This window comes from Puntigrus tetrazona, chromosome 2 (genome assembly GCF_018831695.1).
Source record: "Puntigrus tetrazona isolate hp1 chromosome 2, ASM1883169v1, whole genome shotgun sequence".
Lineage (NCBI taxonomy): Eukaryota > Metazoa > Chordata > Actinopteri > Cypriniformes > Cyprinidae > Puntigrus > Puntigrus tetrazona.
Window position 1 is genome coordinate 12,761,920 of NC_056700.1, and position 23,208 is coordinate 12,785,127.

Sequence of the window (23,208 nt, forward strand, 5' to 3'; positions counted from 1 at the left end):
ACAGTGCATTAGATTATAAAACCTATGCAATAAGTCTTACATAACTGTACATGTCACTGCTTCGGTACAGATACCCAAAATTGATGCAAATGATGGGAGAGAAGATTCCAGACCCAGACGCCGTTATGAATGACAGACAGAACACCAAAATTGTTTAATATTAATGAATGTAAATAATTAATGTGTGATTCGAATACTGGATGATTGATATGTGCAACAGATTTCTACTATTATTTTATTACTGGTTTAAAAAAAAATTAAAAATCTATACTACAATGAAATGAAAAGTGACTGATCTGGTAAAAACGATTAAAAGCGAGCATGTGGCTTTAAACTGAAATTGTAAAGTTAACAAAAACACACTACAATTGCTGTGGTACCTAATGACCGCAAAATCAAAAAAAAAAAAAAAAAACTTTGATGTCTGCTTATCCCAGTAGGTCATGGAGGAATAGCATGAAGTTACTTGGTATAAGATTGCCAGGACATTTTAAGAGGCATTATATGAATAACAGTACACCTTCAAAATAATAACACACCCTTTTTACGTGGTATAAGGAATACTCGCAGCCTGGAAAACTCACTGGAAGGTCAGGTAAACATATCACGGCGATGCCCTGTTAAATATAAATCATCTGCCACGAGCTATTTAAGGTTAGAGTTTCATAGGGAAGAAAGCCAAGGAATTCCCCTACAGAATATACGTCTTTTGCTTATTCTCACAATATTAGGAAGAAGTAATCATTTCATACTAAAATCAGTTTTAATGTAGGGGTCATAAATGCCGGATGTCAAAGCAACAACAGGACTATGAGGAGGAAATGCACGTAGCGTAAATCTCTTGTGTAAGGGACTTTATATCAATGAGCAGCAAACACTGAATTACTTTGTTTCTTTTTTTTTTTTTTAACAAGGAAATAATTCAAGCAACAATTAAAAACAGATAGACAGATGGCAGAGTGACGTTTTAAAATAAACTCAAAACTTGTTTTAGAAATGCTATTTAACAATAATAATAAAAAAAAGGTCTAATAATTTGACCTAGCATTGTCCTCCCCTGGGAAATTCTGACAGGATTGTTTGCCAATTCTTCCCGCATCCTTTGGAAACGGACTACTTTTGGTCAAAAGGCCACAGCATTAAACATTTCCTGAAATACCAAAGTAGCCGAAAAAACAAAACACTTTTCCTAGCCATGAATAAGTCTTGAGCACCTGCATAACATCTCTTAACAAATTCCATAACAGATCCTTTGAAAATCTCCAAAAAGCAACTGATATTGTTCTGGTTACATTAAGCCTACAGCCCTGTCAGAAGTAGTAGAAACCGTGCTAAAAAAAAAAAGTGTCCTCCATTGTCCTGAAGCTGAAATGCTATTAGACTTGGTTAAAACGGCTAACACAACTAGGCTGAAAATGTGTATGAAATCGGCCATCATGGACTCTACTGATGTGGCAGTATTTTTAGATGTCAGCAGGAAACTAGTAACAAGGTTATAATGCTAGATTAATGCGAGAGCAAGCAGGCCACTGGGGCTGCACTTCCTCCTCTGGCCAGTCTCTAGGGCGTTCAGCAAGACAGGAAAGACAGAGACGCACAAAAGACCTCTAACCACTTCTGAGTTTCAGTCTCTAGCCTGTTTGTGTGAGAATGCTATATGTGCCTTAAGATCATCACGTTGAATGATGAAACCCAATCTAGGCTATTTAACTCTGTTTTTGTAGCCTGCTGATACAGAAATTCGAGAAAGGACAAAAAGTGAATAGGCCTAAATTCTGAGAACAAAATAAAGAAAAGGGCGTCTCTGCAACAACTCAGGTCAAGTGTCATGGTGTTAAAACTCAGCACCTTTGGCTAAAAATAAAATGGGAAACATGCTGTGAGAAGACCGCTTACCTTTACGTGAAGTGGTTCTGTTTTACACTTTATTCGTTGTCCTAATGTCATTTTAAAGGTTAAGTCTAATGGTGACGACACAATTTTACTGTCAACTTTATAGTTTTAAGAGACGCTTTTCCTGTCATTCTTTGGAGAAATAAAAATAAATTCAAATGAGAGATAACGTAAGACGTATTTAACAAGAAATGTCAGAGTTCAGAGACGTAGCCTATTTTAGAAACATAGTTTGAGACATTTTGGAGATCCTGTCTGAAACTCTTCAAGAGATTATTAGGCTACTTAAGTCTTGTTCTATAGAGACAAATCAGAGACTTCTTGCTGTTGAGGAAAAACGATTGTAATATTAAGACATTATTAGCGATTCCTTTATTTTAATGGGAAATGTTGATTTATAATGTCGTGTGATGTCGTGAAAGTGATCATGCTAAATTCGCGAGTTAATAATTACTCAGATTTTACAATTAGCAGGAACATGATTCAAGGCTAACCGGCTTTTTCTATTTTGGCAGCTGGGAGATTCCATCAAAACGCATTCACGTAGCGTTGAATCAACATTTAAACGTGTCTACATAGAAAAAGAAAGAAAGGCAAAATATACGGAAAACAACTTTGTTGATACTGACACATATGCAGACAACGTTACATCACGCATATTTACTGTAACACCACTACAGCAGAGCGTAAGGAGAATTTAAAACAGGCAAAAAGCCCACCTACCTGTCAAATGTCAGAAAAAGCGGTTAACTCTCATTTAAAAGAAAACGTTTCTGAGAGAAATAAGCGTCGAGCGCGAGCGCCGTTCCTCTCATTGACGCGACGCACACAAACAGAATGAGGAACCTGAGACTGGACGACCGCTGCTTTACTGCTCTTTCAACTTCCTGGTACAATATTTACCATGTTGATTAGAGTTCTGTTTTAATTGTTTGCATAAAACCGCTGTGCCATTACGCTTGTCAAGTCTGTGTAGCATTTGGGGAAAAAGTATATCGGTATGATGTGTAGAAACATACGCCTTCACTACGTTAACGGTTTTGACTAATATATATATATATATATATATATATATATATATATATATATATATATATATATATATATATATATATATATATATATATATATATATATAAAAACGAGTTATCAATAGAAAAATATAAATATAATACATTCAAATACCTGTATCTATACAAATATTATACAGCACTGTAAGAAAGACATTTAGAAAGATTGATAGTTAAATGACATTAAGTTCAATGTTAGTAGTATAGATAGATTAGTTTAGTTAGAATAGATTAGTTTTTTAGAATAAAAAACAACAAAAAAAAAAAAACTGTGTCTTTAAATCAACTTTAATAGGTAAATATCAATGATGGAAAAAACAGATCTAAAATAAGCATTATAGTAGCGGCATCACAAAAACATATAAAATGTAAATTTGATGTAAAATTCACCATCGCTGGATTTACAAAACGGTAAACGGCAGATACTGTGTACAATTTAAGTGGTTAAATTACAGCTAACATAAATGACTGTCAAAGACAGGACACAAAAAAGGTTTTATGTTTTTAACTTAATTAAGTTGCCAAAGTATGCAGTAATCGTTTTGAGTTTGTTGTTCAGAAAGTTCTGCTCAACTTCCACCTTCCCACCTGGGCCGGCGAGCGACGCGATCTGAAAGACACAATGAGGAGGGGTATGAAGAGAAAGAGGAAGAAAAAAAAAAAAAAAAAAAAAAGAGGCAGAGCAGGTGTGAGATATCATCACAGGCGACGTGGTCATTAGTTGCCTATATCAACAAGTATAATATAAACACAGTGTTTTCGTTTAGGGAAAACTTCTGTTGAATTCAATCACAAGAAAGTCACACTAATACACAGTATTTAACCTTACAAACAGTTATGGGCAAAATGATGTATTTACTTTATATATTAGTGAAGAAATTTGCTACAGTCAAACAAAGAATGCTCCGGAAAGTAGTGTGGTTTCAAAAGGTGCAACCACACTGCACCAGACAACAAGACCTTTCAGAGAAATCAAAAACCATGATACAGCTGCAATTGACAGACATCAGATGCCCTAAACTAAACCAGGAGTACACAGTGCATTCTGTGAACAAAACTCAATTTGTGACTAAATAAGAATACTTTCAGCGAATTGTCTTTGCAACTAAGTTTATCTTATGTCGCCTGACACATTAAACGATAACTGAAACTACATGCATAGCCAAGAATAAGTGTAGCAATAATACAATCAGATGATTTCATCTAGGCCCTGTCAAATTAAAATTAGAGTTTGAAGCCTTTACTAACACTTAGGTCGTCCATCCACTAGTATGCATCCCCTAAACATATACTAAAAATAAATCCCCTAAATAAATCTACTAAAATGTATTTAGAAAAACATTTAATGTAAATACATTTACATATTTACAAATGGCTATAATCTATAATGGAGGGATATATAATAATCCCTTATAATAACGGAGCAAATTAAAATTGTGTTTTAAATAAGTAAAAAAAAATCATACTTTACTTATATATGTACACAGTCTTCACAAAATCTTTTATTTTGGATGCGATTAATCACGATTAATCATACTTTAAATATCTTGCATTTAAAGATTAATATTACTTTAAAAAAAAATATATATAACCCTCATTAATTGTAACATTAAATTACATTTTAGGCTTAATATTAAGAAATGTGCTTTGTACATGATTAGCATGCCAAATAAAGTGTATTAATAATTTTTATATTGTTAAGTCAAGAATTACATATGTTATCTATCTATCTATCTATATATATATATATATATATATATATATATATATATATATATATATATATATACTATATTATGCTTAGTATGAAATAAATACATTTGAAATACTATATATATATATATATATACATATACATATATATATATATATATATATATATATATATATATATATATATATATATATATACACACACACACACACAGTATATATAGATAGACAATGAAACTGAAACACCTGGTTTTGGACCACAATAATCCATTAGTATGGTGTAGGGCCTCCTTTTGCGGCCAACACAGCATCAGTTCATCTTGGGAATGACAGATACATGCCCTGCACATAGGCCAGAGGGATTTTGAGTCATTCTTCTTGCAGAATAGTGTCCAGGTCACTACGTGATGCTGGTGGAGGAAAACGTTTCCTGACTCGCTCCTCCAAAACACTCCAAAGTGGCTCAATAATATTTAGATCTGATGACTGTGCAGGCCATGGGAGATGTTCACCTTCACTTTCATGTTCATCAAACCACTCTGTCACCAGTCTTGCTGTGTGTATCGGTGCATTATCGCCCTGATACACGGCACCGCCTTCAGGATACAATGTTTGAACCATTGGGTACACATAGTCCTCCAGAATGGTTTGGTAGTCCTTGGCAGTGACATGCACATCTAGCACAAGTATTGGGCAGAGAGAATGCCATGATATTGCAGTTTTGGTGGAAACAGGAGAGTTGAGGGGCACATTTAAATTAGCTAAATTTGACATCTGTGGTTTTGTTTTTTGGATACAATCCGGGTTAGCAGCCGGAACTTCCCTTTCAGACAGCTTCCTCTTGCATCCACAGTTACTTCTGTTGCATGTGGTTCGAACTTCTTGGTGGTGTGCTGACATTACCCTGGACACCGTGGCTCTTGATGCATCACAAAGACTTGCTGTCTGGGTCACAGATGCAGCACTGAATTCTGACACATCACCCATAATGTTGTGTGCTTTGCAATATTTTAAGCAAATCTGTGCTATTGCTCTGCTAATTAAACCTTTACTCTCTGCTCTTACTGGTGGAATGTGTAATCAATGAAGACTGGCCACCAGGCTGGTCAAATTTAGCCATGACACCTCCAACACTAAATTGGCCAGTGTTTCAGTTTCATTGTCAAACCCCTGTGTATACACACACACACGTATATTATATATATATATATATATATAATATATAATATTTATATAAAATTGGAAGTGGAAAATCCAAAGAAAACCAAAACGACCTTTCATAAACTTTTAGCATCAATACAAAAAAGATGTTCCTTAAACCGTTTATGGGGTCTTTATATTCCGATTAAAATAAAAGATTTAAAAAAAATTACTAAAAATCTATTTAAAAAAAGGATTATATAAGTGTTACCTGTTCCATGTCTGCGTTTCGAGGAAGAAAATAGACGATGTTGTCTGAAATCATCTTTGACAAGCTAAAAATTTCAAATGTATAGATGGTTAAGGAAGTTGGAATAGGAGTTTTGAAGCACCTTGACCACAAACGTTAGAAAGTATACCATAACTTCTACAAAGAGCAATGGTGTGAAAAAGGACAAATCTGAATTTTCTAGTCCAAACTGTAATAAAGAGCACCGGCAAAAATAAAGAGCAGAGTGTAAGACTGAAAGGATATCCATCAAGAGTCATCATGGTCTGGATGTTGAAGACGTCAGCACTGAGGTACTCTGGTCCTCCCCACGGGGGACTGAGGAAAACCATGTCTCCTCGCAGGCGTGGAGCCAGCTGCAGGAAGTCCCCCTGCACAAACTCTATCTGGTGCGCCACACCGTACACTTCTGCATTGTGCTGCGCCAGAGCTAGCCGTACGGGGTCGATATCGATGGCGATCACTGCATGTCAGGAGGAGAAAAAGGAATACAATTAAAACCTAGTCCAGTATTGTTCTTTTTGTATTCATGTTGGTTTTGACAATACAATAAACATTTTCAGGAAACATTTGATTTATTAGCTATAAAATTGTCATTGTCACGTACAAGTACATGAAGTACTAACATTTTACTTTACACCTTAAATACACGTGAGTAAATATACACAACTGTTCAAACATTTGGTGTGAGAAAAAACTTATGAAGCAAGGACCAATTAAAATAATAATTTGAGTCACTAAAAATAAAAATAAATACTTTCTATTCATGAAAATATAAAAAAACAGTTTACAAAAAACTATTAAGCAGTGCTTATTCAAATAATTTTTAAAAGATCATGTGATACTAGAGACTGATACTGAGACTGCTGAAAATTCAGCTTTAAATATAGACTAAAGAATTATATTATTAAAATATATAAAAATAGAAAAGATTGCAAATTTTAATACCACAAAATATCCCTTTTTACTGTATTTTTGATCAAATCAATGCAGCTTTGTTGAGTGATTTTTCATGAAGATAAATGCATTGTGAATATTCCTAAACATGAATTACAAAAATAATCATCTATATAAATTTTAATTCAGAAATGAAAAACATTGTATTTTAAACAAGAATGTAATGAATAATGTATGAATAAATTATTAAGACTGGAAAAACAAATTATGCAGTTTTTTTTTTTTTGGGGCTGCAAGAAGGATTTTTTTATTTTTTTTAATATTGTCAATCAAAAATGCAAAAATAAATATGTAAATTATAAATAAATGTATTATAGATACATTATAAATGACATTATATAGATTATAAATTATAAATTAAATTAAAAACATATATCAGATCGTTTCAGTGGACAATGGAAAGTGTGTGAAATGCACGGCAGTGTGAAATGCAACTGTACCTCTTTTACCAATGAGGGCAAACTGAATGGCATTGCCGCCCACACCACAGAAGGCATCGATAATGAGCTCCGTGCTGAAGCTGTCCTGCACTCTCAGAGCGATGTGCTCTGCTATCTTCTCAGGAGTCACCGAGAACCAGCCCTCTGTGGACGAAACACAGTCTCAGATCATGTACATCACGATTCCAATCAACTTTTGTCAGTTCAAGCTGTTTTTTTGCTTCTTGAAAAAAATATTAAAATTAGCATAGCAGATTATTATTGTTTTTTAAATTGTAGTTAAACCTAAATGCACCTTTTTATTACAAATGTTTTTTTTTTTTTTTTTACATATTATCCACCAGAGGGAGTCTGCAGTTTTCATGTTCTATTTGAAAAGCTGAAGCTCGGCTCTGCTTACGTCAAACACAGTCTCCCCTCTCTAAATATATAGCTTTGCTCCATATTAGGAGGAGCCTCTGGTGACAAAAAGATGATCATTTTTTTCCATTTGGTTAATTCATCATGTGATGCTAGAAAACCATATCATTCCAGGAGAATCTGTGTACATGCCGTTCGACGTGTTCAAGATATGACGACTCCCTCTGTATCTCCAAGCAGTTCATCATTTTTGAAAGCTGTGACACTTTAAAACATGGCCCCAGATACTGGATCTTTATGTTTTTAGGGTGTTGCGTGCATCTGTGAGAGAGAGAGCCGAGGCAGAAGCAGTCAGAGAGCACAGAGAGAGTGAAGTTTAACAGAGCATGTCCTCCTCTGATTCTGTGGAGACTGACACCATCTGCTTTTAGCCTCTACAAAACGCATCTCTATTTTTCCGCCTCTCGTATTTCTCTCTCCACTGAGAATAGAACACCTGTTAAAGTAACAATCACTGGTCTGGAGCAAACACGTTCAGCGCTTCCTGTTTACAGTGTGAGGCCTGGACAGCGGGCGGCAACAAGAGCCCGTCAACTACAGGTGCCCTCGAGGCAAGAGAGCTTGCTTTTTTTAAGCACATATACCGTAAGCGTTACCTCAAATTTGCATGAGCTCAGAAAAAAAAGACCAAATCTTACATAAGAACGCACTGTATTGGTGTCGTTCTATAACTGCAGTGACATTTGCATCCGTTTTAAAAATAAAATGTTCCACATTAAACCTACGTGATATATTGATGAAATCATCTTTAACGTATAATTCAAGGTTAAAATGAATAATTATAGAATTTTTTATTCATTAACACCGCTGACAAATGTAGTTTAATGTGTTTTAGGACAGAGGAAGGTACTATAACGTTGATCTTAATTTAACTTAATCATCTGTTTATCTATGAAATTTCTGAAAAAGACATTTAAAATGTTGCCTTTTTATGTGGTTAACACTACTGACATTAAAGTTTGAGAATTGCTTTGATGATGTAAATGCTTAAATTATTATTCATTTAACCTCTTAGTTCACTTGAACTGACTGAATTAACTGAATGACTGCATCGCATTAACTTAAATACATCACGGAATAATATGCTTATCTTCATGCTTTCAGAGTCCAACCTAAAATAACTAAAAAGTGGTAATAGCTACTATTAGGAAGTGTGTACATTACAGATATGTATTAAAGTTGTTTCCATCTAAAATTGACTTTTATTTTCTTTTTTTTTATTAAAAAGTATATGAGTACTGAAAGCTTCAAAACAACTATGGCTAGATGGATTCCCATAAGAAAACATTCTGAGTTATATTAAAAGCACAGTCCATTAGAACAATTTTTTTCTTTCCTTTTTTAGCTCCAGACAACTAGTTGGATAACCGATGGATAACCAAACCTCTTTCTTGTTCAGCGTCCCGTCACGTGTCACATCCTATTAAAATGTCTTGCGAATGCCATTTCATGTTAACTTGGAATCTTTAATCTGTGCAGCCTCTGAAGTGGTAATGCATGCCCAGTGCCCTTTAGTGGGGTCACATGCTGATAAAAGTCCCTCCCGATTTCCTCATTCCATTTAAAAGTCTGCATCTTGACTGGCATAACGTTGACGTCACAGCTGCGTTTGTTGTTTAGTTCCTCTTGGCGGGCATCACGCTAGTAAAAAGAGTACGTTTGCATCTCTGCAGCCCTGAGGTAATCCCCCTCCTGTTTACGGTGGGGGTATGGGAGATACACGATTCAGCCCACGCTCTTGATCTGCCCCTCGCTCTCTCCTCTGTCCAATCAGGCAGTGCTGAAGGAAAAGAGGCTCACTGTGGCTATGGGCTACTGCCTCTGTTGACATGAATAAGTGAATAGATACGAGGCTCTGATCTCACTTTCAAACAGAATTCCAGATGCTTAGTGAAAGAGTTATGATCCGAAAGTGAGAGAGACGTATAAAAACACATTAGTCACGGTACTTTGGAGAATTCAAAGAGAAGTCTGCCGTCCGTGAGGAGAGTTTTTCTAATCCCACATAACGGGACCTTTCATGGTACCACAAGGAAAACCGTTTGACATTTGGTGCTGATTAAAAGGCATGTTTCCCAAAACCAGCCCTATTAAAAACTAAATCCTAACCCAATGCTGCAGTTATGTCAGACAATTTAACAAAGAAAGTGACTTGAGACAACATGAGACATTTAACACGTATAAAAACTATTTCACATTTTCCGGGAAAAAAAAAAATGTTGGTGATATTTTAGCAAAGGTCACCATCATAATGCTGTAGTGTTGCAGGTGGTTTTAAGAAATTGCTAGATTTTTTTCATTTATTTTGTATGAACAACAGTAACCAATATTAATGTCCAGCTAAAATATGTGAAAAATGTAAAATAAGATGTACCTGAAAAGCATAATATTTTAATGTAGTATTAATATAGTATATTAATATAGTCATCAATTGCTCCACTTTCCAAACCCATAAGACGTTCATTCATCTTCAGAAGACAAATTAAGATATTTTTGATGATGAGAAAGCTCTAGGATTTAATCAAACAAATCTTAATTTGTGTTCCTAAGATAAACAAAGGTCTTGAGTGAATGACATGAGTAATCAATGACAGACTTTTCCTGTTTGGGTGAGCTAATGAGTCTTAAGAAAATGTAGATTCAGATAATATACCTTTAATACAAGATTAACTGATTCATGAGTGTATTTTGTCATACTGTACTGGCAGATTTTTTTCCATTAATATTCAAATGTTAAGATACAAAAAAAAGATACAATATTTCTTCTTACGCAATGGTGCTTTTTTAAAAATGCATGTGCTCAAATTCACGATTTTCTTTTACACCATCAGCTCTTGTTCTTTCTTCAATTTAAACATAAAGAATAAGCGGTCAAGACCAAATGGTAAAAATACCAAATATTAAAGAACATGCAGCAACTAAAATTCCTTTTACAAGATAAAATTAGACAAGAGAAGAGCGATTGACAGGCCGGTTTATGTTGAGTTTAATACAGTGTCCATTAAGAGAGTGACCCACTTTGCAGACAGCAGTGGAGAGGAGAACACAGGTAAAGCACCAGAGCTAAAGGTTGTCCTCCTCTGAGGCTGAGCACTCTATTTGTGTAAAGTGTAGCGTGGGGAAAGAAAAGAGTGCTCTCCTGAGCGCTCTAAAAGCTGCCTGCTGCCTTGCTCTCGCTTGCTCGCTGTCTCCATCCCTTTTTCTCTGGTCTGACGCAGGAGGTATGAGGGGCTCCGTGTGGAGCGTCAGCACACACACTGCAGACGGAGCCAGCGCAGTCAGACAGCTGCTACCACCTCACTCTGACATCATTCTCTGTACCTCACTTCCTAGCGGGTCCCTGTTTTTCTTATTTAAACTCACTGGTTTTACTGTGAATTATTAATTGGTGCATATTATTCCAAATGATGAGATATATATATATATATGTATGATGTATGATTTTAGTTTGCCAGTTACAAAAGAAGTGTGGGCTATTGGTTTATGTCCAGTATATTCAAATAGCTATTTGGACCATATCATGTCATTCTATTAATTCCCAAAGAGTAGATCAAATTCTGATTCTGTTTTTTTGGGTTGCTGAATGTCCCTGTTCTTTCATCATATTATCATTATAAAATTGAAACTGAGAAGAATTAAGGGTTGGGCAATGTGTTAAATACTTGTAATATATTAGTAGTTTTATTTGGCAATATAAAATAAACACTGTGATACTAACGCTGCTTTTTATTTGACCCCCTATGTGTTCATGTCTTTAAACGACAGTATTAGGGGGTCTGCTGCAAATCATTCCTGTGAATCTATTCATACTTCAATTAATTTGCATCATCAGTAAGAAGTCTCTTTAAGGCATATTTTTATCCATTAAAATGTTTTTATGCATATGCTGTATGTTTGCATTGTTCTTTGGTGCACATATGCACGGAAATGTTAAAATATTTGGACAGACTTTAAGTCCAGATCTCACCATTAATAATCCATCCTTCCATAATCCATCCATAAATCCTTCACTCAATATACTACTAATTCACTGCTTCTTATCAATTAGTAAGGTTAGTAAGTAAACATTTATATAGCTGCTTTCTGAACTAAGCTACAAAGTCCTTTACAATAAAATATACAAAATACACAGTACAGTAACAAAATACAACCCATCAAAACAATCAATTTTAAGAGAAGGCCTTATGATAAAAATGAGTTTTAAGAAGATACACTTTTGGTTACAAGACGAGATTTTGGAACCACGAGTAGGGCACTACCACAGGATCTCAAGCAATGATCCAACTTATAAGAAGTTAATAGATTGTGAAGTCAGACCCTTCAAGGCTTTAAAAACAAACAACTAAATTTTAAATCAATTCTAAAACTCACAGGCAACCAATGAAGAGAAGCGAGAATAGGAATAAGGTCACTTTTCTTAGTGCATGTTAAAAGCCTAGCAGCAGCATTTTGAATCAGTTGCAATCTTTGGAGATGTCTCTTACTAATACCAGAAAAAGTGCATTACGGTAATCAAGTTTGGAAGAGATAGAAGCATAAATGACCCTTCAATTCTGCAAAAGAAAGGAATGATTTTATCTTTGTTAGTTGACTCAGTTGTGCAAAACAAGACTGCACCACTTGAACATCAATAGGACAGTTCAGTCAAAAATTACAGTTGCAAGCGTCTTGTCGTACATTATTAGATAAGACACCCAAATTAAAGATTATTAATACTAGCGCTATTGGGGCCACACGGGTTATTATAAGCACTTCTGACTTACTCATTTGCAGAAAATATTTAGACATCCAGTTTTTAATCTCTGTGAAGCTGTGGGATGTATCAGTAGTACCAGACTTTACCAGAACTGTGTCTCATCTGTAGAGCAGTGAAACTCAGTGTGATAGGCACGCATTATTTGACCCAGGGTTAACATGTAAACAGTGAACAAAAGGGGACCCAAAACAGATCCCTAAAGGAACCCCACAAATAAAGAAGCTCACAAAGAATAGGAGGCATCTCCAAGCACTACAGAGAAAGACCTAATAGACAAATAAGAGATAAACAATCGGCTAAATCGCCAACAACATTTTATCTATATCAGCCATATATCATTTATGAAGAGTAATTCATTTATAGTTCAATAGGATATCTATTTTTGCAATCTTCCGCTGTTTAAAATGTAATGTCTCTGATGCTGCAGCACTGAAGCTGCTTTTGATAAAAGCATCTGCTAATTGAAAAATGCAACGAATTAATGGATTGTCTGACTCACCATAGTCCAGTTTGATGCCCTCATCGAACCTGGAAAACAGACGGTAGCGTTGTGCCCAGTACTTGGCCAGCTCAGGTTCTGCTGCAATCTCAGGTGGCATCTCCACATCCTTTCTCCTTTTCCGTTTTCTTCTCTTGTTCTTTTTAGAGGCCTGCACGCTCTCTGCTGGGAAAGGCAACAGTATGATTACGTCAAATCGCCTTGAGCGGCAAATGAGAAGCCTAACTGTGTTAATGGTTGGCTTGCATGTAACGCAGACTGTTATTATCTCATTTGTATCATGTAAAAGCAGAGCTCTAAACGCTGACCTCCCTCAGCATCTTCAGGAGCGTCAGGGAGTAAGAAGTCAGGGACGTCTAAGGGCTGCAGCTCTCCTCTGGGATCTGAATCGCTGTCCTGTCTTTCTTCGGGGTCTGGCTGAATATTCTGCTGAGGTTTCTCACTTTCTTCCAATCTTCTGCTGAGCTGAGGAGTCTTCTCACACTCCGTTTCATCAGTTTTTTCCTCGTCTTTCTTTCGTAGACTTCCATCTTCTGCTCTCTCGCATGGCTCGGTCAGGGCTTCAGGCATGGAGGTTGGAGTTACCTCAGCAGAGTCAGCTTCAGTCTGAACCTGCTGAAGGAAACTCTGGACCTATGAGGGTATTAGAAAGTATAGAACTTAAAAACTTATTAAATTTCATTTAATTTAACATTGTAAAGCTGCTTTGGAACAACATTTATCACTAAAAGGGTTCTGAAAATCAATTGTAATTCAAATAGAAATTATTATTCTATATTTTAATATTTAGAAGGAAAAAAGTAATTTTTTTTAAATGTTTATTGCTTTTTAATGTTTAGTCTCTTATGCTCGATAAGGCTGCATTTATTTGATTAAAAAACACAGTTATGTTGTGAAATATTGTTGTGAAATTATACTTTAACACCACACTTGTATTAATATAACACCAGGCTATTTAATATATTTTTGCCTATTTATTTTAAAATGGAATTTATTCCCATGGTGACAAAACTGAAATCTTAGCAGTCGATCATCCAGTCTTCAGTGTCACATAATCCTTCAGAAATCATAGAAATATGCTAATATGTTGAAGAAACATTTATTACAATGCTGAAAATTGTGAAAAAAAATCAGGGAACTGCTTTTATTTGAAATAGAAATCTTTTGTAACTATGTAAAAGCCTGACATTACAACATTTACTGACATTTTTTTTATTAAATGTGGTGTCCTTGCTGAACAACAACAACAAAAACAAAAATTAATATCTAAAAATAAATAAATGGGAACAGAGCTCCTCACAAACTGATCGTCATATTTGGGGTCCTTGGAATTTATTTATTAATTTACGTATTTACTTTACTGCTTCATCTCCCCCAAATGCTTTTTCATCAATTTAGTACAATAAAAAAGCAGTAAAGTGGCAGACATAAGCTTCTTACATTACAAGAAACTACATAATTTGATCTGATGGCTCCCTGACATTAAAAAGAAAATGCAGCCTTCGCAGACACAGCTAAGAGCATCGGAACCGCAGGCCTCAATGTGATAAAGGAAGCCACAACGAAGTCTTGTTTAGACATCCAGTCTGAAAAGATACGAGTGATAATGTCTGATGCAGTAAAGTTTTCGTCCTCTACCAGATCAATTTGCGCTACAGAGAAATCAATTCTAGAGCACTGCAGTAAATTGGTCTAGTCTCTTCACTGGCTAAAATCCAGCCTTACATGAAAACTAAGCTGGCTGCTGGGGGTTTGGCACCAAACTCACAAATCCACCTTGAAAAATATGACTAGATGCACTGGGTTGAAAACAATTTGTCTCTTTTCTTCTTGAATATTCAACACGCCAGTGATGAAGAGCAAGCGTTTGAACCCGTCCTGCGTGTTTGACAGCTGGGAATGTGTGTGTTAGTGTCAGGGTTGAGGCTGGAGGTTAGAGCGGCTCTGTCTGACGCGAGCTGACAGCGCACAGTAAGCAGGTGCTGCGTGACAGCGCTGTGATGGGGTGGATGAAGCAGCTCTGTGCAGACCGCATAAAGTGTCAGCCTCACCGCTCTCGCTGGCTCTGTGCCCACTCTCTACCCCATTCTCCTCTCACACCGTGCTAGTGTGCTTGACTGATCCGTAGTAAGGCGACTTGAATGATACATCTTGCATGAAAGCCCACAAAATCCATGTGTCAATAAAACCTCGGGGAACGACGCAAACGTACGCATTTCATCGTTCAACTGCTGGTGAAGACCATACATTTGAGTGACTAGTAGTACAGGGGAGCTTAAATAGGAGAGGGCTAAAAACCGTCTAATAAAAAAAAAAAATCCTCTAAGAGGAGTTTCTAAAAGCCGTGTCTGACAGGGTTACAAATAAAATGCAATAAAATAAAAGAAAAAAAGTATTTAAAGAAATTGATTTAGTCATGCACTCAATTGATCAAGGGTGACTGTATCTGAACAAAGTAATGTGTTTGTGTACATGAACTGCCCATTTGTGGCAGGTGTTAATGTAACCAGGCGCTTTGTTTTAAGTTAACATGAGGGAAATTTATGAATGGATGAATAAGTAAATAAAACATTTTTGTTAAAATGATCATCTCTGAGAATAGGCCTCGCACTTATTTTAGCCTTGTGCTATTTTTTTCTGTGCTTGTAATAATCAGTGAGAAATACTTAAAGCTAAAGGCCACTGTTTTAATTCATTTTGTTCATACCTATAAATATATATTAGTGTTTAAAATGACAAAAAAAGTGTACAAGTGTGTTCATTTGAATACAGCAACCCAAAAGCTATTAAATCTAATATACTCACTGCAGCCCTAACATTCAAAGTAGGCTTTGGCTGACCAGATGCAAATTAAAGCAAAACAAAAAAAGAAAAACATTGAGAGCATTGTATGTGTAAATTATTTCTTCAAAAACCACACGAAGCAAAAAACAGCTTACTTTTTGAAGGACTCTGCTGATCTTTGGCTTTGTGGTTTGTGGTTCATCATCAGTAAAGAAGATGTGCTTGTTGATTTTGCAGGCTGCTTTTTTTCTTTCCTCGGGAGGTTTTCTGTTCTCCTCACTCCTTCTGCCAGCGTATGGAGCTTGGCCTTGTTTCAGCTTCACAACACTGTCAAACCTGCCAAGACAAAAAACATTAGGATGTTAATGGAGGCCCTGATTGTTTTCAACGCACTAAAAGGGTTGTCTAGCCTCTGTCTGGGGTCTTACTTGGGCTGTGAACCACGTCTCAGGCCAAGAGCATCCCATGCTTCCTCGACCGACACCTCCGCAAGCTCCTCGACATCCAGCTCATGACTGTGAAGAGATCAGCCGTTTAATCTTCACTCTATTACATAATCATAGTCTTTCATTTTAGTCTTTCATATACTACCACTACTTAGAACAGAAATTAAACTAAAGAAGGTTGGAAATAAAGTATGCAATATTGTTAACAGATTTTATATCATTTTAATAATTTGATATAAATCATTTTAATACATTATATATATATTTTTCAGCAGAAATTAAGCTAGTTTTAACATGTTAAAATGCTAATTTGGAGCTCAAGAAACATTTCTTATTATCATATATCATATATTTCTAAATCTCACATTTGAAAATTTACACTTATGACATATTATATTAAATACATACACGTGTATATTCATGAAGACTAAACATATTAATTAAATGAAATAAAGAAAAGAGAGATTGGTCAGACGCATTATCATTTTGTAGTTTTTTTTTTTTTTATTTAGGGTTTTTTTTTAGGGATTTGTAGATTGATAGCCCCTGGTCTTCATGTACTGTTATTTTATGGCAAGTGTTGTATAACGATTATTTAAAAAAAGGTTTCTTCTGTGTACAATAGAACAACTAAAATGACAGCAAATGGATTTGGAATGACAAATAATGACAAAATATTTGTTTTCAGGGAAACATTTCTAAGAAACCATAATCATTAACTATGTATGACTGCTACAGTACAGTTTACTTAATAACAGATTAGCAGCTCACGCTCTTTTGACTTTGGCTTGTCTGTTCCCTGGAGGTTCATCATCATCATCATCACTCTGATCTTCGGCGTTAGATCTGCTCTTTATGGGCTGTCCACTCCGATTACTCAGTGGCGCAGAAGTCTGTTTCACGTTGCCATCTGAAATCACATACTTTCAGTTTACTGTTAATAATAGCTACGTTAACATCATAAAATAATGTGTTATACCGCCTGATGTATACGGGAAAAAAACGGTTTGAGCTGTACAAATAAGGGTGCTGTTCAGATGGCATCAGTCATGGCCCGACAATCAGGATGACAAGAGCCATTTTTAGAGCGACTGCAAGTGGATTGTGATCAATGCGAGCACCCAGGAGTCTGTGCTCTCTTTAACATGTACCGGCATTAAACATGCATGGGCCAAAGTCACACGCTCCTTTCAGTCAACAGCTGACATCTTTTGATATGACGCATTAAACATTCAGAGCCAAGGTTAGGCTGCAAAGAATGAGCTTTGGGGAAAAAGATCTGTTTTATACAGGGGGCGTCGTCACATAGCAAACTGAACTCTACGTTTTATATTAGTGTGATGATGACGTCATGATCACAGGTGGCTCTGTCAGAGCATATCGAACAGGCCAACTCCCAAAAAAATAAGTTGAAGGTTAAAAAGTCACGAAAATGTTACTTTATTCCTTCCCTTTCTAGCTTGTACTTATACAAACAATGCCTGAGAATTGGTATTACGAGCACTTCCTGTTTCTGTTCGCCTCTTTAAGAAGAATCACTTTATGTATTCCCCAATTATAAGCCGCTTTGGATAAAACTGTCTGTCATGTAAATCTTTTTTCGTATTTTTCTTTTTTTCTCATTTTCCTCCTCCAACCCGTTTTGCCCTGTTTTATCTGAAATGCATCATATCAACTACGATGCTAAACAAATGCAAAACTGTGGGACTTATGCTGCTCAAATTCTTTACTATGTGATCCTTAACAACAGCGCTGATGAAAAGTGTTCTCCAAATTGTATTTATATATCCGCGACAGCAAAAAAAAAAAAACTAAATGCAGGTTTGCCCGTTCTTCCTGACATAAACACAGTCGAAACTCTAACGCTCTTTAAAATATGCATAAGCATTTATCTCCTCGGAGACTTCATTGGAGTTACATCCCCCATCAGAATCTGCTAAATGTTCGTTACTTTACCAAAATAAGAGGTATCATACAAAATGCATGTTATTGTTTATTTCACAAAAAAGATGTTCACATATAGTCCACAAAAATAAGACTTTAGTTAATAATAATAATAATAATAGTAGGACTCGTGAACAGCTACCCCTACACAGAACTATGGATCATTCAGTTAATAAATGTATTAAATATAAAGGGGATGTAAACTTTTCAACAGGGTAATTTTTAATAAATTCAACCATTACATTCTGCATAGTACATTCTGTTAACATTTATTCCTCCTAATGTCAATCCAAAATTCTGTGTACCCCAGAAAAAATGAAATCAATTAGGTTGGGAACCGCAACTGACATAATAATTTTGAACTTCTATCAACTCTGCACTAGATTCAATACGCTGAAAGTAGGTCACGGAGCAGAAAGGTGTTGACATATTTAGGTTCAGCATCACTGCAGGAACACCACATTCCCCATATAGCTAAAACACAAAGAGCCTTTAAATGTCAAAACGCATGCACTAACCAGACTTGTCAGTGCAGGCTGTACGCGGCGATGGCCTTTTGCGGTTTCCTCCATCACAGGGCTCATCAGCGCAGCTACAGACCGAAGACTGCCGGTCACCGTTCTCGCCGTCTACTTCCTCAGTCAATAAGCTCAGGCCGCTTATGAGATGTGTGACATCCGCCTTTGACCTTTCTTCTGTTTGATTCTCGAGGGCTTCTGTGTCTCCCGGGCTGTCCTGATATTCCTTAGAAGCTGCAGTGCTGTAGGTCTCGTCCACTGTCCAACCTTGGGCAACCCAGTAGTAAAACTGCTCCCAGTAGTACTGGTATGTTTGTTGACAGTGCTCCTCCCAGTCCGCCTCTGGGCAGGAAGAGTCCAGTGTCGAACTGCTGGAGATATTAGCTTGTTTCTCCTGCCAGCTCTGCCAAAGCAGACCTTCCCCTTGCTGTTTCCAGTAGCTCAGCCAGGCCTCCTCCGACGCGGGACACGTTTGTTCGGCAGGGGTCTCAGCGATGTCACACTGGCGTTTCTGTTCAGAGTCATAATCTGAGGGGGATTCCAAAAGCTTCAGGATTCTTTTGTTCTTCGCTCTCGCTAAAACTTGGCTCTTAAAGATAAGAAACAATTATTGGTTTTGGGCTACAGCCAAGTCATTTCCTAAAGTAAATGGGGTAAAACTTCACAGTAACAGTCTTTAATGAAAATTTATAAAAGAAGATAGCAAGCTTCACTGCATTGGATAATCCATATTCGCAGGCCCTCTTTACATCTGGGCATTAACATGCTGTTTACACGCATATATTAAAAATAATTTACACGCATATGATAAAAAAGTAAATGTACCCGAGTCACATTTTGATGAGATCACTAAACTACATTTGACAAATGTGTAAACGCTAACACACTTTTTCATTATTTACAATTGAAATCTAGTTAAAGAAGACTATTTGAATACAAAATACTTGCTAATGCCAGGCGCACAGAGGTCCATGCAAAATAAGAAAGTTAAGCTCATGCCCAAGTCGTCAAACTGATGTCATCAAAGAAGACACATACTTTTGGAGGGGAGGAGCATTTTCACATTTGGATTAAAGGTTATGAATTTTCTTTGTGGATTGATTTGCACGGATAAATTGTTCACCACAAAAACAGCAATGCGAGCGAATAAAAAATATTGTCAATTTTGATTTCATGCAGACTTTAAAAATATATTTATAAAAAAAAATTACTTTCGCAGACATCTAAGATATCCCAAATGTAATTTAAGAGCACTGACATGGGTGCTCAAAATAGACACTAGTGTGGACATCACAGCAGTCTATTATGCAGTTGTCCATAAACCATTATGACTCCAAATTGTGGAGGACAACGACCTAAGACTTTTTGCATGAATATTATAAGCAGTGATGACATCATGGACAATATAACAATAAAATCAAAATGCGTCCAATAGACATACAGCTTTCCTCTGTTTTGATGAGCTGGCAAACTCCACAGGAAGCCCCAAACTGGCCATAAGCATGGTCTCTTCATCAACAACAGCCTCTTCTTCCTCGTCCTCCTCCTCATCATCATCATCATTCACAGAACAGTTAAGGTCCTCAGAAAGCTCTTCCCCATCATAAGCTTTAAAATCTACTGAAAAAAAAAAATAATAATAATAATAATTAAAGTCCCTATAGCAAGTGGGTTATGACCCAAACTGAATGTCAAGAAAACGTCAACTAGACCAGTGGTTCTCAACTGGTTTGGCCTTGGGACTCACAGTTTATGTTAAAAAAAAAGTACAAACAAAGACTAAACTAAGTAAGAATATTTAATGGCAGTTCCGAGCTTGTTTTTGTTAATACAATTAAGTTGGTTTGGGACACCAGTTATTTAAATATACACAGCATCACACAACGTGAAAATAACAAGGTGGTTTTGAAATATGGAAATGACAGTTACCATGGTGAATACAATACTAATATGAACTGTTAATAACATTTCTGAGTTTTAGTGAAGTGATAGAGATCGCGCTGTAGACGAGTGCATGGCGCGCAACTAACGCTGCATTACATCTGGCGGGAAATTATAGTTCGCTTTTCTGAGGTGAGAGCCTTTTTATTTCATGACCAGTTATGAAAATAACGGTAGAATAATGCCACTGACAATAAACCTGTCAACATATCATCTGAGCGCAGACACTTAATCGGGACAGCTTTCTTTTTTTCTCAAGACAGTATTTACTCGTCAATCCTTTGTGAACGTCTTGTAAAATAAAAGTCTCGCATCAGAAAAAGCGTTTTTGTTGTTATTGTCATTTATTTGTCCGCGAGCCACCAAATCACAAAAAAAAAAAATCCTTTCATTCAACTAAAACACTTGAAAAAGTGGGGAAATCTCATTATGAAATAAATGTTTTGGGGCTTTTTCAAATACATGTTGGACACGATTATTGGATCACCTAGAAATTTCTGTGAAGTATATTCATATTTACAATTCTGAGCACACCAGGCTGATTATGAATATAAAATGATCCAGCCGTGGCTTCCTGTTTCACAGGAATATAAAAGAGCTAGTGCAATCAGGGCAATAAATAATTCAGTTAATTTACAATTAACAGAAAATGTTACAAAGGGTTCAAGAAAAGCAAAATGCTTTCATACAAAAACAATCACCAGCATATTGAGTTGTCAGACACCGCTGGACCCTCAAACAGGACGGGCTTCTATGGTAGGGCTGCAACTCACAATTATTTTGATAATCGATTAGTTGGCCAATTATTGTTTCGATCAATCAGAGTTTAAGAAGTCAAATTTTCCTTTAATTTATTTTATTGATAAAAACATGTCCATGTCCTCACTGGGCAAATAACAAACTAAGTAGTGTGGGATTTATTTACATAAATAAATATGTCTTTCATAACAGCTTGCATTCCTTAGTAGTACAATTGCAGATTTTCACAGCCGCCTTTGATCATATTTACCATGGTACCCAGCAATTCTGTAGCAGAAGGTTGGGTTCAACATTTAAAAAAAAGTGTAGCGACCCTTGTTGTAAGACACAACATAAACATCATAATTTTTTGTGATCCATTTATTTTCTCTTTTTTAAACTTGATGTGATCTAGTAATCTATGCATAGTTGTGTCTGCATGTTGTATGGATTAGTAGAGGAGGTTTTATATATAATACATAACCTTTAAAAAAAAAGTGCATGAAAAAGCATGAATCATTAGTATAATTTTTTTAAAGATTATAAAAAATATCCATTGCGCTTTAATAAAATGTGCATAACTAATTACACAATTTACATGAATTCAAGCACAAACTATCTTTAAGTAGTTTTAGTACATGTTACTGCTAGTTTGGGTAACGCTTGATTTCAAATCATTTAGATTCCCAGTGCCCTCTAGATAGTTTATTGAGGCCATCTAGTTGAGAACCACTGGCTTAAATCTATTGTCAGGAAACATACTAATAAACAGATAACAAGACACTGTACCTTGCAATTGACTGTCAGCCTGATTCAGTATGGCTTTAAAATCTGACCGATACAGTTCTCGATCACTGCAGATGAAAACAAGAGAAAATGTGGTCATCGCCATTCCCAATAATACACAGGCAACATCCTATGTCGACTTAGTAGTCACACAGTGAGGGTTTAACTTACTATCTTCACTCCCTCAGAACTATGTGAGCACAAATAATGTTGACTTATTTTTGCCACTTTTCTGCTACTCAGGCCATTTAGGTAATGCTTACCATGTACAAACAATAATACAGCATAGGTGAATTTAAATGTTACCTTCTGCACGCATGCAACCTAATGAAATACCATGCAAATTCTTAATTAGTAGATCATATCACATTGCAAGCTTGTTCAGAACGAATACATACTTGACATAAGCTCTGGAGCACAAGCAGTGTATTGTCATCTCGCTCTCTTCACCCTGATAGAAGATAATATCAGCTAAAGGAACAATATTCCGCTCGCTGTAATCAATCATAATGATTACAGAAGCATGAGTGACACCAGTCTACAGGATCTAACCGAGACCTAACTGCAAAACCTTCAATCTTATCGATACTTTTTCAACCGGACAATAGAAATAAAAACTAGCAATTGACATATAGCGATATATAAATATACTGCTGAATTAAAACGAGGAACATTAAAAGTACTACAACATCTATCGACCATTTATCTACACACATTTAAGACTCCGTGCGAGTTTCCCCCCTCGTGTTTTGGAAGTTGCCCGTCAAATTAAAAGGCTTTCCTGCAAACTCACAATACTGGCCATCAATACTGAGCATTTAGGAGGGGTTTAAGGCTTTTATTATGAAATATTGGGACAGGGACACGAGCTGTT

At 36.1% G+C, this 23,208-nt stretch overlaps 2 protein-coding genes across 4 annotated transcripts in view; both read right to left on the reverse strand.

Annotated features, from left to right (window-relative positions):
* lyn (LYN proto-oncogene, Src family tyrosine kinase) overlaps positions 1–2,772 on the reverse strand; it is an 11,121-nt gene extending 8,349 nt beyond the window's left edge. The window contains exon 1 of the mRNA XM_043260600.1: positions 2,617–2,772. The gene's annotated coding sequence lies outside the window, so the exon portion shown is untranslated. The remainder of the gene's footprint in view (positions 1–2,616) is intronic.
* A 463-nt stretch (positions 2,773–3,235) lies between these two features.
* Positions 3,236–23,095, reverse strand: tgs1 (trimethylguanosine synthase 1). Of its 3 annotated transcripts, none has more exons than XM_043224703.1 (13): positions 22,733–23,095; positions 22,338–22,402; positions 20,311–20,489; positions 18,870–19,458; positions 17,179–17,317; positions 16,390–16,476; positions 16,117–16,297; positions 13,486–13,810; positions 13,178–13,339; positions 7,503–7,646; positions 6,352–6,568; positions 6,088–6,166; positions 3,236–3,573 (listed from the first exon to the last, which is right to left on the reverse strand). In XM_043224703.1, the coding sequence occupies exons 1-13, from the start codon at positions 22,840–22,842 to the stop codon at positions 3,460–3,462; spliced, it is 2,391 nt and encodes a 796-aa protein (XP_043080638.1). In that variant the 5' UTR covers positions 22,843–23,095; the 3' UTR covers positions 3,236–3,459. The 3 variants fall into 3 exon arrangements, with proteins under 3 accessions (XP_043080638.1, XP_043080629.1, XP_043080647.1); XM_043224694.1 differs by having other exon boundaries at positions 13,178–13,342; XM_043224712.1 differs by having other exon boundaries at positions 13,178–13,342; positions 20,311–20,486; positions 22,733–23,094.
* Positions 23,096–23,208: the final 113 nt, after the last annotated feature.

Excerpts from the sequence above, each read along its gene's own strand:
- tgs1 (XM_043224694.1), bottom strand. The coding sequence starts at position 22,842 with ATGATTGATTACAGCGAGCGGAATATTGTTCCTTTAGCTGATATTATC. Across the intron at positions 19,459-20,310 it reads CATCAAAACAGAGGAAAGCT|AGCCAAGTTTTAGCGAGAGC; the intron begins GTATGTCTATTG and ends CTTATCTTTAAG. Across the intron at positions 13,343-13,485 it reads TCCTGAAGATGCTGAGGGAG|CAGAGAGCGTGCAGGCCTCT; the intron begins GTCAGCGTTTAG and ends TGCCTTTCCCAG.